The sequence below is a fragment of the Cyprinodon tularosa genome, unplaced genomic scaffold (genome assembly GCF_016077235.1).
Source record: "Cyprinodon tularosa strain WSP-4 unplaced genomic scaffold, ASM1607723v1 ctg95, whole genome shotgun sequence".
In the NCBI taxonomy this organism is placed as follows: domain Eukaryota; kingdom Metazoa; phylum Chordata; class Actinopteri; order Cyprinodontiformes; family Cyprinodontidae; genus Cyprinodon; species Cyprinodon tularosa.
This window is the reverse complement of record NW_024039729.1, coordinates 643,537-661,296: the sequence shown is the minus strand read 5'-3', so window position 1 is coordinate 661,296 and position 17,760 is coordinate 643,537. Positions and strand designations below refer to the sequence as shown.

The 17,760-nt window shown below is 37.3% G+C and overlaps 1 protein-coding gene across 1 annotated transcript; it reads right to left on the bottom strand.

Annotated features, from left to right (window-relative positions):
* Nucleotides 1-2,682: 2,682 nt before the first annotated feature.
* On the bottom strand, nucleotides 2,683-13,791 carry pa2g4a (proliferation-associated 2G4, a). Its single transcript, XM_038275234.1, has 13 exons — nucleotides 13,606-13,791; nucleotides 12,308-12,436; nucleotides 12,023-12,128; nucleotides 10,306-10,375; nucleotides 10,134-10,226; nucleotides 9,512-9,575; nucleotides 9,290-9,368; nucleotides 9,131-9,209; nucleotides 8,897-9,030; nucleotides 8,710-8,804; nucleotides 4,813-4,940; nucleotides 4,678-4,731; nucleotides 2,683-3,757 (listed from the first exon to the last, which is right to left on the bottom strand). The coding sequence occupies exons 1-13, from the start codon at nucleotides 13,685-13,687 to the stop codon at nucleotides 3,695-3,697; spliced, it is 1,176 nt and encodes a 391-aa protein (XP_038131162.1). The 5' UTR covers nucleotides 13,688-13,791; the 3' UTR covers nucleotides 2,683-3,694.
* Between the last annotated feature and the right edge of the window lie 3,969 nt (nucleotides 13,792-17,760).

Genomic DNA, 17,760 nt, shown 5'->3' with positions numbered 1-17,760 from the left:
TATTGACATTATTATCGGATTGCGCCAAGGCACAATCCATAGACTTTTGGTGATGATCCAGATCAATCTATAACATTGTGAGATAGGGATACTTGATGGAACAAGCAGTTCTCAAGTAAACCAGAAGGTAGCAGCAGTGACTTTTGAAAGCATCAGCATCAGATTCAAAAAGTAAACAGGTATTTTACTTAAGTCAAAAACAGAAAAAAGGGAACATTGTTGATTTGTTAGCAGGATCAATGAACAGATTTTAAGAAATAATTTTACCAGAGGTGTGCCTTATGCCAAGACGGCTTGGCGGAGGTCTGTGCTGTTGCACTACTTTACTAGTATAACTTAATAGTTACATACTTTTCGATTTTTCACTCATCAAAAGGCAAAAAATAAATAAAAAAATGGCATATAACCAGGCGTATCAGTGTCTTGTTGTGTTTTTGATGTTTTTTAAAGAAAAAAAAAAAAAGTACTCCTGATTGTCATGTTTAAAGTTAGGGCCATTTTTAAAAGACAAGTTTTCTGCTTGCTCATTTACTTTGGACTAATTAGTAATCGTATAATGAATTAAGTTGTGTTCTTAATTTTTAAAAGCTAAATGGGAAAAAAGAAAATTCATAAAATGATTGTAAACAATCTCAATACTTTCAGTCTATTTTATGTGATATTAATCTCTTGTCTGGCTTCAAAAATAAATAGGTCATATTCGGATGCAAAAAAGACTTTTAAGTTGTTTTTTTTTTTACGTTCAGTTGATACTCAATAGACTGCATCTGCTTCTTGTTGGTTACCATGGATACAGCCCAGAGGCTGGTGGTGATACCATGCTGACTAAGAAGCACAGATGTCTTAAGGAAGTCATCTGGCTTGCCTGAGAACATCAGTCAAATCCTGTTGCCTGCATGATTTCCGTCAACATCCTCTGGGCCAGAGGAAAAAAAAAATTTAAAAAAAGTTAAAACTAGATCCCCAGTATATTTTAGTAAGGTTTTATTTCACATACAAAAAAAAGATTGTGATGTAGAAAATTACTTTTTTAAAATCATAAATGTATGTAAATCTATATTGTATTTTTAGCGACTGCCTTTTGAAGTCAACAAATAAGTTAGTAGAGCCTGTGTACAATTCATTCTCATTATGAAACTAGTTTTTCAATGGCTTTGTGAGGAGATTAAAAGCAGAAAGCACCACAAAAAACAGGGATCAAAGCCGGATACCCATCAGGAATAAAACTCAGGAGGAGTTTAAAGCAGCAGTTAGGAAACCAAAAATATTTTATTTAACCAATTGAAAAACTGATTCATCCAACATCACAAAGTATAAAAAATGAAAACATTTTTTTAAAGCTTCTAGTAGAGCAAAAAAAAAAAAGTCACTGATGAATGCAATAAGTTGTGATTTGCTTCATCAAATTCATGAAACATATTAAAAATTAGAAGGTACTCTACAGCTACACAAGAGCACAAAAGCGCATGTACTTCCTGCAGAAGAAAACCCACCTGTCCCCACCCGTCCTCATGACCTGCTACAGAAGCACCATAGAGAGCGTTCTGAGCAGCTGTCTCACTGTGTGGTGTGGAAGCTGCAGCCCCTTAGATTGGAAGAAGGTGAGAAGAGTAGTTATAAGAGCATTCCCTCCCTAAGACATTTCATCCGAGCACTTCGTGACTCAGCCTGTAACATTATCAATGACCCTAACACCCCCACAATGGACTGTTCTCCCTGCTGCCCTCTGGGAAGAGGCTTCGGAGAATTCAGTGCAGGTCAAAACAGCTTCTTCCCCACCGCCATCAGAATGTTTGGGGGGAAAAAAGCTGAATGTTGGAAGAAAACTGAAAAAAAAAAAAAGCTGAAATTTGAAAAAAAACAAACTCCAAATCATGTATCAAACTGACCATATAAATGCATTTTTTGCACCATTATTTTTTTCTCCCAATGTTTACATTTGATCACCGCTGCACTTTAAGAAATGGAAATTTCCTGAGAGCTGTATTTAACTGAATTTTGCTTTGTATACACTCTGTAACAATAAAGTTTGCCTAAGTCTCTGGTGAGATGGGACCAACATCTGACACAAAATCTACTCTGCAGCCCTAACACTTCATTCTCTAAGTGTCACATGGCGGTTCCAGCATGGAGCCGTGTATGTGAAGATGTTTCCCTACAGGACAATCCTTGGAAGAAAATCTGGTTTTGTGGTGGTTTACCTTCCAGCAGGACAGCTCTAAACCAGTGCGACATGAAATGATAAGTCAGTGTGTTAGATTGGCTCATTCCTAATCAAAACTAAGAATTTCAGAAAAAAAAATCCATTCCCTTATGTTCTCTATAAATGTGGGACAGGGCAGCCTCTAAATGTGCAAAAACAGGGTGGCATAAGATATAAACAAAAACCTTTAACTGTAATTGCTTTGAACGGAAACCTTGACTCGAAGGGACTGAACACCAACGTGCATCACGTTCAGACGTTCATTAGTAAAATGCTCTAAAAAGTTTTATATTTTACTCAATTTTAGAAAAACGTTAATTGAAAAGGGTAATTAACATGCATTGATAAACTCAATTGAAAAACGTATGCGAGAAGCTGCATTTCAAAACGTATGGCCTAAATATTGTTGCATGCTTCTTCAAAAGCCAGAGGATAAAAACGCCACTATAGGTAGGTGGACAAAAAGCAAAGACACAGAATTGTATGAAAACATTTTATTTTTCACTTTCTTTTAGATGTAAAGTTACTTGTCCAGTGGTTAATTTTGAAAAGCAACATTGTGCTCCTCCCACTATACTTCATTGTTGACAAGTATGAACAAATTGATCTCAGACCTCAAAATGGAAACTGACATGAAATGATCTTATAACTCTGAAGACTCGTCTTCAAACAGGTTTTCCATAACTTTTAACAGCTTTTGTCACCATATGGCTAAAGCACAGTACAGCTGAAAATGCTAGAAAAGTTAGCGGTTTCTAAACTAGATCATAAGGTATTAATGTTTGTCATCATAAAAGGGGAATGGCAGTTAATGTAGCAGATTGTTCCCTAGTTATGTTTGTTTCCTCTTTTTTCCTTTTCTGTATACTTAAAATGTTCTGTCTGGCTCCTTTAAAATCTGGGAATTAAAACAAGGTTTCAAGGGAACACATGGAGTCGTTAAAAATAACTGTCTTATTCTTTTTAACCCTTTACTGCATCATATCTTCAAGAAAAATAAGGGATAACCCATGTATATTTTTAAAAGTGAATGTAAACTAGAAACGAGTGAAAATACATAAAAACTATATTGCTGTCAAAAGCAACAGCATTAGCTAAGTTTTTTACTAATAAGGCAAAAATAAATTCTACAAATATCTGAACTAAACATCAACTTGTTTCAGAAAAAATTCTCAGATTGGGGACTTTCAATAAAAGAAGCACATAACACCAAAATGAGGACTTGCTTTGCATCTCATTGACTTTTAAACAGGCCAATTTTCCTCGCTATTGAACCATATCAGGGAAGAAAAGAAACTTAAATGATTTTATCTATGAATACAGTAAAGGGTTAAGATAAATATCGATCTGACGCATGTATTTGTTTAAATAAATGTATCAGTTTAATTAGTCAATTATTTAATTGGCAGAGAGGTCAAGAAAACTTGTGATATTTAGCCTCAATTTTCTTTGGGGTCTTGAATGTTTTCGAAAGGCAGTTTTATTTATTTTTTATTCTGCTGCTTCCGTGTCCTCAGCTGGCTGTCCTGTTGCGTTTTCTGCAGTCTTTGAGGCCTAGAGCACAAAAGAAGGGAAGGATAATGGATGAGAGAGGTAAAACAGGCTGATCATTCGTTTCGTACAGCTAAAGGAAGTAAATAGCAGCACACTATCAAAATCTGAAATGTCGGCTGTGTCTGAATGTCCACCCTCAAGGCTGATTTGTACTTCGAAACTAGGTCGTCTGCGTAGGTGTCGCAGTGAACAAAAAGATGTCCCCGACCCCTCAGCAGACAGTCTGCTGCACCTCTAACAAACTGTAGTTGACAGCAGACAGTGCTGCAGACAGGAGGCTGACTTGTTTTGTTTTTATTACCGTAATTGTGCAAAACAACTCATGAAGTTGGACCAGCTAGAAGAGCGAGGTGCGTGAGAACGCTGGCACCCTTTTTCCACCTGGATACCCGCTCTTTTTCGCCCTCATGTTCCTCAGTTGTCGGAAAAACTCTCCCCCGCTTCGACCGTCTCTAGACCCAGAGCTAGTTCCTGATTCTCTTGTGCATAAATCAAAAATGTCTGCATGAAGCTCACTGCGACGGGGAGTATAACCAGCTCAGAAACACCTAAATCACCATGTAGAGCGGGGACTATATAGTGGACTTTAGAGTAAACTCAGTTAACTGACCCTTCAGACAGATGATCACTACTTTTTGTTCCCCGTCGGTCATGTGTTTCCGCCTCCCCGTACGGTGACCTTGTTATTTGGTCACCGCAAACCGCTGTGACAACAAATACCATAATGCTTTGCTCTCCTCGATAAGCATTTCGGGATACATCTGCTCCTCTAATGACCATGGATGATTACTACTCATCAAGGTGCATTCATCTAAAATGGCGTAAACACTAAATAGAGCCCTATATAGTGGTTAGGGCGGACATTAGGACACAGGCTTTTTTTTCTGGGCATCATTTAGTGTCATTACTGCGTCATTTACCTTCTTTTTCTTTTTCTTCTGTGTTTTACGGCTTGCAGAGCTCTGTAGTAAAGCCTACAGAGGAGAGGGAGAATCTAAGACACATATTGTTCACTTGTTAGTATGAACCTAAATCATAACGTTTCAGACTCTAACCTTTAGCTCTGGATCCTGAACTTCATGCTCTGACTTGTAGAGCTCCGGGTCAAAGGGTCCATTTGTGATTCTATGAGGCCCATTTGCCATCAGCAGCACTGTGAACTTAAACTGTGCAACAAATTCTCCTGAAAGGGAAGAACATAATGGGAAAAGGTTAATCTTACTAAATTAAAAGACATTGAAATGGTAGTTTAATTCAGGGGTTAGTGCACACAAAGTGATGCATTTCAGGAGGCAAGGAATTACCTCTATAATTGATAATAGTTTGGGCTTACAGGAAACAAAGAACCTAAAGTTTAATTTTCTTGAAAATTAGATTATGCAAGATTATAAAAAAACTTTCAATATGGTTACATTAGGGCCTACACAACCTGGGAGAAGACTGACTGGCTACGCATAGGTGTTACATCCACTCACATGAATGGAAAGTTGAGAAATAACTAAGAATTTTGGACTTCCTTAGAATCTCAGCAGAGCCGTAAGTTGATTGTCTTCACGTCACACTACTCTGATGTAAAGATTTAAGTTCTGGATGTATACACTCTGCAGCAGGGATGCGTAATTAGTTGCATTTTCAATATAATCATAATTTAACCAAAGGCAGTTTTGAAATCGAAGAGGATCTCAGTTTGTCATATTACTACAGTGGATCGACAGATACAAACAAGTAGCAAATGGTGAAATAAGCTGCAACAAAGGACCACGGAAACTCCAAAACATCCAAACAAAAACAAAGACAGACAACAGAAAAACACTGCAAACAAAAATGCTGGGATAACGGCAATAGAAGCAAAAACCTACCATATAAACAAAAGATGCTGTGACCACAGAGAGAAAATGATGTAAATGGTAAACAAAAAAAATGGTAAACTCGTGCCACAAAACCAAATTTCTCCAGACCACTAGAAAAAGTCTAACTGACCTTATTGGACCAGAGTGTTACTTATATATGTTACTATACATAAGTTTGTTGTTGTTCTATAAAGCTGTCAGATAATGCATTTGAAAATGAAAGGAAAGATAAACATCTCCTCTCTTCCTCCAACTTTCTTAAAAAAAATAAATATATATATATATATATATATATATATATATATATTAGGGCTGCAACTAACGATTATTTTGAAAATCGATGAATCGGCCGATTATTTTTTCGATTAATCGATGAATCGGACACAAAATATTTTTTTTATATTAACCTCTTTATTCCAAAATAAACATTTTAGACAGAACAAACAAGCACACAAGTACAGGTTGCTCATTAACTGTACTGGTGCAATATGAAAAATTAAATGTTTGTTTTAAAACTACGCAAACTTACATGAGAAATGTAGCTGTACATCCACAAAATATAGGGTACTTTGTTTCATAAAGCGCAAAAAGAGACATTTTTGTTTTTTAAAGCCCCTAAGGGGTTCAAACAATAGCCCCCCCATTTCAACAAATGAGTTTTTTTAGACTAGAAGAGTTCTGCCTTTTAAGGCAGGAAAGTATAGCAGTTAAAGTTGCTACTTGAGAAAATACTGAACCATAGAGATAAAAATAGCCCTGTGATTCAAATTATAAATTGTATTTGGAATAAAAATGAGAGAACTAGGGGTGGTAAAAAACACATCCTCCAAAGACAGATATTTACATGGGAATGTGGCAGATAATTAATTGACATATCACTGATCTTGCTGAATTTTATTCTGCTTTACTTCCATAAATTGCAGGATCTTCTTTACTTTATCTTTGCCAGAAGATTTAAACTTTAAAAGCCTTGCCCTCATAATTTGCAAGTTAATTTATTTATAAAGAAAATATAAACGCTGCTTAAGCTAATTCAAATGAAATTAAAAGTAAAATAAGTAGCCAACCTTATCACTGTCTATAACCTACTAACAAGCTAAGGAAAGCATCAGATGAGCTACCTGAGAAACTAACTTACGTTTCCCCACTTTAAAATGAAACAAACATGGTTACTCATCCTGCTGATCAGCTCTCTTCACTGCAATTGAAGGCTCCAACATGTTTTCTTTTCAGGTGCTGCGTCATAACAGTGGTGCTTCCGTGTCATGTTTATTTGTTTTTACAAAATTTGCATGTTACGACTTTTTTCACTTTACAAAGCGCAGGCTATTTTAATTATTGTGATCAATTTGCGCCTTCAATCCCGGGGCATGCGCGCTTCATTTGCAGTCTGGACGCTGAGGGTAAACTCCTCACTAAAATCCTGCGGCTCGGACTGCAGCGCTGAGAGGGATTCTTGTGGGAGAGGGAGAAAGGCGTTGGGATGGGGGAGGCGCCCCACGGCAGCAGCTGCCGCTGGAGGACAAGAGTAGGAACGATACATGCTTTCACGTAAGAGTCTCCAAAAGCCGCCAGTGACATCGTAAAAAGTCGCCAGATTTGTCGCTAGTCGCTTTTTAAAAAAACAGTCGCTGAAGGGGTCTGAAAAGTCGCTGAGTTGGCAACACTGCAACTGCGGCGCTGACTCGCTCCGCCATATTTTTTTTTCTTCCCCGGGATGACGGCGGCGGCGGATGACGCATTAATCGCGCGACACAACTAATCGATGATTAAATTCGTTGCCAACGCTTTTAAAAGTCGATTTTTATCGATTTTATCGATTCGTTGTTGCAGCCCTAATATATATATATATATATATATATATATATATATATATATACACACACATATATATACATATATACACACACACACACACATATATATATATACATATACAGAAATTCTGTGTTAAAAGCATAACTTTGTACAGAGGGTCTGGTCCAATATGCTTTGTTTGAATCCCTCTAGTGGTTTGGAACGCCTCAGTTTTGTGGCCTGAATTCGCCTTTTTGTCTGTCTGTGGTTGCAGAGTTTTGTTTACATTTGTTTAGTTGATTGTAGGTTTTTGCTTGAATTCTTAGAGATTGCAGCTTTTTTTTTTTTTTTTTTAAGCGTTTGCTGTTGCATTTGTTGTTTGCTTAGCTGTGTTTTCGAGTTTGCATCAAACATGTTTTTGCAGCTCAGCTGGTCATTTACTGTGCATTTGCACCTGTTGCAACTACTTGCTCCCTTTAAGGCTTTAGGTTGCAGTAATGCACTTAAAGTGGGTTTTCTCCCAAACACAGAGTTGCAGCACATGTGCAGATCCATGCTTGCAAATAAATGTAAGTACCTTTTATGCACAATAAAGCTCAATTCTTACTACTTCTCAGTTAACCAGCATTCTGTTCTCTAAAGGCTGATTTATGCTCAGAAACCAGGTCATCTGTGTGTGTTGCAGTTAACGCAGATATGCCCCGCCCTTTCCGCAGACACTCTGGTGCACCTCTCCAAAATTGTTGGTGACCGCAGACAGTGCCGCAAACAGGAGGCCTCTGATTGGTCAAATCTGCAGCTGCTCTACACTGCGTATTTCCTGTTTGGTACCTTACCAGCTTGTTTTGTTTGTATGACCGCCATTGTGTAAAACGACTCGTGAAGATGAATCAGCTAGAAGAGAGAGGAGCACGAGAACGCTGGGACCCTCGCCCCTTGCGTTTTTTTTAACTCAGCACCTCGGCCGTATCTAGACCCACAGCTAGTTCGTGATTGTGCCTTTTGCGTTGTGGCATGGACTAACATAACACAGACCACGCTTCAAAATTGGCCATAAATTAAAAATATCTGCGACAAGCTCACTGTGACACACTGTGGGAGTATAACCAGCCCTTTAGCATGTTTTTGTGGGTCTCATGTGATAATTAATTTTTTTGAGAAACTGAATGTTGGGTTTACAATATCTGTAACCCATAATCAAAAACTTAAAAAATGCATAACTTTGTTTGCAAAGATCCATCAAATGTATTGATATTCTAATTTCTGAAATGTGGCTTTATATATAACAGAGGGTAAAATACTCACCCTCCTTCTCATGAAGCACACTGAAAGGCTGCAGCAGCTCATGTTTGGCACACTCCACCACTCCAAGGCGAGCTTTGGCCTCGTCCTCAAAAGCCCTGATGGGAGAATCAATTGTGTTCATTGACCTGCTGTATGTGTAACTTTTCAGACGAGAGACGGTGGCAGGATCATCGAGCTGCATTCTAACCTTAGTGTGAATGGCATGGCATCGAAACGTCGCTCCACTTCGCTGAAAAACGTGCGAGAAGTCTTCATTTTCAAGCCATACTGCTTGCTGGGGTCCCTTTTGTAGATCGTGGTCCTCAGGCCCGAATCTCTGGCCTAAAAATTAACAAAACATGAGTTCAAATTTCAATGGTCTCAACAAAAGCAAAATCTCAAGTAGAAATATGCGACAGCAACAAGCAGAGATGATCCTTACCTTTCCCTCACCAGTACTGACCAGGACATCAACAGCATAGACCTCATGTACCTCAAACTCTGCCTTCTCATGGTCCTTTCTGGAAAACAAAATGTAAAAAGAACTATAAATAATAAGCAACTTTAAATACTCAAGGATATATTTAAAATAAAAAATTACCTTTGCTGGTCTGTTGGGTTCTGAATGATTGTTTTCTCTCCGTCTATCACATGCTGCTTTAACTGATGAGACAGCATACCTTCAAACCACAAAAACAGGCACGATGAATAATAATGCACATTATGCAATAAAAAAATTAAATAAAAAAGGATGCCATAGAAACATCTGACAATTTGCGAAAATATAACCATCATCCTATTATATGACAAACCAGACACTTACCCTCAATAGGAGAGCATTTAAACGACTGTGCGATCTTGTTCCAGGCCTCTGTCACTTGAGCGTTCTAGTAGAGAGAGAGGGGGAAAAAAGAAGATATTTTGAAAATTTTATATCTTCCAGCTTTAAAAGACGTAAAAATGTTCAAACTCCAGTACCATTTTTAATATGCATTATTGAAATAATCGTCAATCAATTTAGTAATCGATAAATCATTAATTAGAGTATAGCTGAGAGAGCAACCTAATAGAGCGGTAACTATATCAGAATTGTAAAACAAAAAAACACATTTTGGATTTAGTATAAAAAAAGGTTTTCGGCCGTCAATATTCTCTATCCAGAACTCCTCCAGTGGAAAAGTTTTAGCTTCGACTGGTTTACTTTTTAAAAAATATATATATTCTACAAGGAACCTTTGGCTATATGATTATTTATCAATTAATCAAGAAAATAATCAACAGAACAATCCATTTGCAAAATAATCATTAGTTACAGCCCTAATAGATAATGTTTATATCAGTTTATAATTTGCTGCATTAGCATTTAATGTAAAGAGAGAATGCTGCTGGAAAAACCTGAGACTAAGCTTAAAAGATGCATTAACCATCCATCTTGTGGGTTTTACCTGGTTCCCGGGTTTAACGAGGCGTAGAGCTGCTTCCGCACACAGATGTGCTGCTTTGATGACCTCAGCTTTTCGGCCTGTGATGGGGTTCTCCTGCAGCAATCGAATCCATCAACATAAGCAACAGTATTTTGAAAGGTGACAAAAACCAGGATCCCACCAAAAGTCTCACCTTATTGGCTCCGACAACAAAGCTGTGAGCGACGTTTGCAATGAAGCCATCAACGTGTACACCAAGATCTCTAAACAGGGTAAGACCGGAGTGTGAATATTCAGAGCAAGTTTAGCTGCCACTGTGTAGCAGATCACCATTAAAAGTAAACAGAAAACAAGACATCACAAGCAGGAAATGATAAGAGTATTTTCATTTGGGAATTTCTTTTTTTTTGGCTCTCAAACAACTGGATTAACAATGTAACTCTACAAACAATAACGGCATTAATTTGTATCAGACTGATTTTAAAAGCAACTCTTTATGAATTATAAAGACAAGATGAACAGATAAATTAACCAAAGCCCAAATTTGGCAAGTTTACCCATTATGGGCTCTGATCTAGGATTTCGAGCTAAAATATTGAATAATCAATGATATTCTCGTCTTTTAAATGCCTAACATTTTGTTCATCTTTGAAATAATACTGTTTTTAAAATGGCATCAAAAATAATTTCTAAAATATTATCAACCTTTAATGTGAAACTAATCTGCAGATTTACACCATTAACAGAAGTCTGTGTGGTGCAAAAACTTTAAACACATTTAAAAGATCCAATAACCGGGTTGCATAAGTGTACACACCCACTAATACTTTGCTGATCCATAATTTAGTTTAACCTCAGTGTTCTTGCTACTTGAATAGAGCACTGCCAATTACAGCCAATCAGCTTAACTAGATATAAACTTAAGGAATCCTGGTAGGCTGTCCCTGGCCTCTGCATTCTTTAGCTAATGACACAAAGAGGTACCGACTAAGTCTGAAAATAATCTCAATGTACTAATGTTCCATTAAACAGGAGGGCATAAAGAGACAGTGGAGTCACAGAAACAGGAGATGAGAATGAATCTTCTCATTGAGAAGTTGCAAAGCTTTCTACCCAGTATAGGTGGTTTTCAATTAATCATTCATTGGCCAAATTCCAGACTAAGTAGTAGGTTCAAAAGAATTATATTTCACTAAAAAAAAAACATCTGGGATTTCTAAAACCTACCACAACTTTTTAGTTCAATCTGTTATGGTCTCATCAAACCAGACTAGAACTTTTAGCCCCAAATCCAAAAATAAGTTTGCCAAACCCTGCGGCTCAATAACATGTATATACAGTGATGTGAAGTGGTGCAGGTATCACGCTCTGGGCTTCATCGAAATAAAATTTGTTAGGGGGAGGAAACCAGAAAGCGTTTTAAATAAAAGTCTGACCTAAAAATCATCTGAGTCTGAAATAACAAAGAACTTCAGAGAGTCCAAGTGTGTCCTCTAATGTAAAATTATGATCATGCAAAATAAACAAACTCAAGTTTAGGATTGGTCTGGCCGATTTAAGAACCAATTTGAAAAAAAAGAGACAGTGTTCAGAGATCAGTTAAATAAAAAAAAAAATAAAAATCAATAGGATCACCAAAAGAGGTGGGCAAATGGTGTCCTCTGTTTTAAATGTAATCTCTAGATGCACTCCTCTGAACATAAGAAAAAAAGACCCTCATCAGGAGATACAGACAGAAGCAGCAATAAAAACCACTGCAACATGACTTCATTCGACATAGAATTGTAGAAACTTTCGTTGTTTACCAAAGCTAATCTACCCTGGAGAAACCCGCAATCAGCTACAAAGAAAAACTAAGAATAACACACTGGAGACACAGCAGTAACATTATTGTAGAGTGTGGTACCTACATTTTGACCAGATCCCCATCTTTAAGTATGTAGTCTGGGTCACTCTTCAGGGGGGAGAAGTGGCAAACACAGTTATTGACGGAGACGCTGGTAGGAAAGGCAATACCTGGAAGATGGAGGGAGATTAAGTTAGAAAGAAACTAAAGATGTATGTTGATAATGATTTTTCATCTAGTTCGTTATAAAATAATACTGATAGCAGCTGGTCAATTTAAAACCAATATGAGAAATCTAGATTGATCCAGCTGAGCTAGATCAAAGATAAAGACACCATCTTTTCCAGACCTTTCTTCATTTCCTTCTCCTTTTTGAAGACTTTTCCAGTTTCAGTCATGATGTAGGCGTCGCCTACCTCACACAGACTGAGGACGGAGACCCCGGCTTTAGCTGCCTCCACAACCTTACGGAGAGCCTCTGTAGAGGAAAACCGCACAGTGTTATTAAGCGGAACAGTCTAGTAGCTGAGCAATGTGACTTTTGACTCTGTTTCATGAGCGGTTCTGGTATTTCAACACACTAAAGGGGTTTAATTGAACTGCAATGATCCATCTACCTAAAGCTTTGTTGCTGTTCAACCCTCTGTGATGCAATACCCAAAGGACTGCTTTATCCCTGTGATTACCTGCAGGTACATTCTAGGCAGGTAATAGAAGCCCTGATGTGAAATACAGTGTCTGGGCTTTTGTTTAACAATCTTCTATTATTCTCTGGTTTAACCATAATAGACATATTATACAGGGTACAAAATACAAAAAAACAAAACAAAAAAACACTAACAAAACAGGGCATTTCTCATAAAGATGCCCCAAAATTTTAAACATAGGAAACCAAATTGCTAACTTTTAATGGTAACCTGAAATGGTTAAACCTTTTTCTGGATTAAACAATAAGACAAACAAAAAAATGAATGCATGTAATACAGAAAGTTTAAAAGACTTGTGTCTTATTTTCATATAAAGACAAGAGAGAACATAAACAAATCTAATTTATCTCCTTAAATATATTTCAAATACTTTATATTGACTTCAATCATTTCTATACAGGTTATGGTTATTATTAGGCAAATATAAGCTCCTAAACGTTGGTACGAGTAGTTAATGTCATAGTAAAGATTGAAGAGTAATGGCTTTCTAAAGATATTTGTAGCTTAGCTAAAGGAAAAAGCAAAAATATACAATCAGCTCTGTTATTTGTCATGACGACTGTCTAATAAAAGCAGGACTTAGCCAAATGGGTAAGGAGATTGAGTTTCCTTCTCGTCTTTCGACTCAGATGCGTTTAGTTAAATAAACCACCATGTACCAAGATGAGCTAGCTTAATAATTAGCATCTCACACTACTTTAACTGCTCTCACCAGTTATAATTATCAAAAATCAAACTTGGACTACACCAGCTAGCTTTAGCTAACCCGTCTATACAGAACTGCAGCCGTTGCACCTGTTAGTCAGCAGTCTATGTTAGCATACTTGCTTCATGAATGTAAAAGCACATGGCTGTAGCGGCAGCTGTATGGAAAACGTTAGCTGGCAGCGCGACAGGCCGTTCCTATCACTAATGGTTTCTATTTTTTTCTTTAACTTACGGTTGGCGATGTCACCCCCCATCTTATACTTGGTGACCACCAGGTCTTCGGCTATTGTCTGCTCCTGCTCATCGTCGGACATGTTGGCAGTGAAGTTTCCGTCGCTCCTGGGCCCAACGAAGCGACTGTTCTCAGCAAATGAGTTCGGCTCTGACCGCTACGTTGCTGTACGCGCGCGAGCCTCCGGATGCAGTACAAACTCCACCCACCTCCGGTGTTCACGTCACAGCACACCCGGCCCGCCAAAATAGCGGGATGTATGGCAAGTGAAATTCATATTTTATTTCTGTAAAGCAGTTCTGAGAGTTTTTCTCCACTGGGCCAAAATACTAGGGATGTTTTACACCATTAATAATAATATTAAAATTACTAAATAGTCCTGCCAACTCTGACAACACATTTAGTTACTTAAAGTCCTTATTTCCTTTGTAGTTTCCAGTTTCTTTTATATATCATTCTATATTTCTTCTTTAATGATCTTATTCTCTAGTGAGTCCTTATCAATTTTATTCTTGTATGCAATTGTTTATTACATTTAGTCTGATATATCAGGAAAACGTGGTATTGTGTTGTTATTGCTGAACGTTGTGATGAGAACATAAATTGCAGTTGTCCTCTGTTGAGATTTCTTCTTCTTCTTCTTCTAGAATTTATTGGCGGTTGGCAAACAACTATATGCTATATATATATATATACGGTATATATATATATATATATATATATATATATATATATATATATATATATATATATATATACCGTATATATATATATATATATATATATATATATATATATATATATATATATATATATATATATATATATATATATATATATATATATATATATATATATATATATATATATATATATATATAGCATGTTTGTCCTTATCCACACTCCTTACTGGTTGGTGGCGGTAATGCACCATATAGTTGTTTGCCAACTTGTTTAGTGAAAAGAATATAGTTGTTATATATTATATAACAACTATATTCTTTTCACTAAACCTGTTACCAATAAATAATGAAACATAATTCTATGACCTAAATCGTAAGTGGTTTTCCTTAAAATATTTATTTATGTACTTCTCTTTTTCCTTTTCAAGACTCCTTATCAGCTGTGTTCTTTTTCTTTGATATTTCCTACAGTTATGCGTAACATGTTCTATTGTTTCAAATTACCCACATACATTGCAACTCCCTGTTTCATGTTTTCCCATTGTCGTGAGATTGATTCCTGTTGTATATCTACAGTAGTGGTAGTTCGGCTTCCTGACCACTGGGGGAGCTCTAGGAAACTAGAGCGACACAGGTTCGAATAAGAGAGTTGTACGTTGTTACCAGATGCTCCAACAATAATAAATGGAAGCACCGCTTTCCAACTGGAATAACTTTGTCTGTCTTCCCTCATAACATGACACCCATTAACTTTAATGTTGAATTAAGTCCTGTATGTCCCAAACGTAGTTTTCTTATTATCTTTTCCTGTATTCTGTTCCTCCCAATTTTCCCTCGAACTTCCCAAACCTTCCTTTGTATTCTGTAAAGCCACATTCCTTTTATATCTTCTTCCTACTGTTTTTGACATCTTTCTTGAATCTTTCTTTTAATAATACTTTTAACCTCTCATTCACTCTTACTTTTGTTTATCGACTCTTTAGCTTTCTTATCAGCCATTTCTCTGGGTGTCATCCTCGATAGCACACTATCTTTCCAATCCCATATAAATAACATTACCCGGTCTGCCTACTTCCACTTAAGAAACATCAACCGCCTCCGTCCCTCCCTTACCCCACACACTACTGCCATACTTGTGCACAGCCTTGTCACCTCCCGACTAGATTACTGCAACTCCCTCCTCTTTGGACTTCCTCAGAAATCACTCCACAAACTACAACTGGTCCAGAACTCAGCTGCTCGCATCATAACAAGAACTCCCTCTATCCACCACATCACTCCGGTCCTCCGACAGCTCCACTGGCTCCCCATGCAGTTCCGCATTCAATATAAAATTATCATGATGACTTTCAAGGCACTTCACCACCTCGCCCCCCCATATCTGTCAGACCTCCTGCATGTTCCCACCCCCTCCCGTGCTCTTAGATCCTCATCTGCTTTGCACCTGTCTGTCCCCTCCGCCCGTCTCACCACCATGGGGAGCAGAGCATTCAGCCACTCTGCCCCCAGCCTCTGGAACTCTCTACCACCTCAACTTCGAAATACGGACTCAATTCTCCATTTTAAAATGCAACTCAAAACCCATCTGTTCAAGATTGCTTATTCTCTTTAAAAATATAAATTTCACTGTCACAGCCTCTGTATTTTTAAAATGTTTTTAAATGTCTTTATAATTATTATTTGTATTTTTTCTGACACTTTTTATGTTTTGTACGGTGACCTTGAGTGTCCAGAAAGGCGCCTTTTTAAATAAAATGTATTATTATTATTATTATTATTATTATTTCATTACCTTTCACTCCTATATGTGCAAGTACCCAAAGAAACACTACTGTTAACCCCATCATTTGAATATGATACAATATTTGTTGAATTTGTAATAAAATATCTAGACAGCTTTCTGAATAATTTCTTTGTAAACTGATCAATGAAGAACTTGAATCTGAACATATAACAGCTCTTAGTGGTCTCACTTCCTCAATCCATTCTACAGTGACAAACAATGCAATCATCTCTGCCATATAAAGAGATAACCCTTTATTTAATTTCCTCCCTATTTGCAGTTTAAACCTCTGTTTAGACCTTTCACTTCCTTCGTACCTTTACAGTGGCAGTTCTTGACAAAATTTTCCACTGGGGGCAGCGTGAGCCAGTGTTTTTTCACAGGGTACAGAACAACAAAAACAACAACAAAGACACAAACCCAGGGTTACATACTCCTGATTTTACAGATTAAATGTGATTGCATCTTAATATGGCTGGAGTTTAAGACTGGCTCTAACTTTAAAATTGTAAAGGTGAAATTAAACTGGTCCCAGTATTACGCTGGTATTACTCTGCAAAAACATATCCAAAAAGGTAAATATTTCTTAAAATTATTTCATTTGCCACTTATGATTATATAAAGAGTTTATTTTTTCATATTTTAAATGTAAATAATCTTATTCTTTTGGAAAATTGTCTTTCATGCTCAAATCAAGGGAAAATACACAAAATAAAAAAAAATAGACAAGCTGAGATGTAAATTTTTTGCTATGTTTGCAGTACAGGGGCCATAGCAGGGGCCAAGATCTGTTCTACAGGAGCACTGGTCCCTTTTGGCTACTGTCTAGAACTGGTCATGCACTATTATGCCCTGAGAACTAAACTAGAAACAGAACATCAGCTCCCTTACAAAGACAGCTTAACAGAGGATTTACTTCTGATGGTAACTGTTCTAGTTTTACGCTCCTGTTAGGATTATGGATACCATCTTCACTGATCACATCAAGTCTATTCTCGCATCACATCATCATAGTCATAGATTTGCTGCAACAATTACAGCTGAGAGTGTTGCCAATGTTGTCTTTCTTTGGGGTGTTCAGCCTAAGGCTCTGCGGATATGTAATGGAAGAAGTTACTTTGATAACAGGCTAGCAGCCTTCAGGCAATCTCACCCCCCTCTTAACAATTCTCCTTCAAGCCAGTCGGCTGGCTAATCCCGCACAAAAACACCACGGACATTTAACTACAGATGACCAGCACCAGTAAATGATATGACATCCTTAACTATTACTGATAGTGAAACCTTCCCCCTGGGCCTTAAACAACATTGATTTTGAACCTCTCTACTCATCATCCAGACTATGGAGACATGGAGATGATTAGTTACACTTCAGTTTTTTTAGGGCTGTCAGAGTAGTTAAAAACAATAGAAATGCATGCTATAATTTTTAAGGGTGCACAGGGTCTCAGTCTGAATACCTCAAAATTATCAGAACACTTAGGCTATTGCAGAAGTCTGTCAGAGGTTGCCATAAGATCTATCCGAATAGTGCTGGCTAGTTAGGAAGGAGTTGTTGGAAGAGGAGACGGTATGCTTCCTAGTGCCAATTAATTCAAAATAAGGCCCCAACCGCCACCACTAGCTAAACTGTTACAATCTTTCATATGACAGGGCTTATAGACACATCCCACCTCATGGAGCTTAACA

Coding starts and splice junctions, on each gene's coding strand:
- pa2g4a (XM_038275234.1), bottom strand. CDS start 13,687: ATGTCCGACGATGAGCAGGAGCAGACAATAGCCGAAGACCTGGTGGTC. Junction 9,210..9,289: donor AACCCAACAGACCAGCAAAG/GTAATTTTTTAT, acceptor TTTGTTTTCCAG/AAAGGACCATGAGAAGGCAG. Junction 4,732..4,812: donor TTCAGGATCCAGAGCTAAAG/GTTAGAGTCTGA, acceptor TCTCCTCTGTAG/GCTTTACTACAGAGCTCTGC.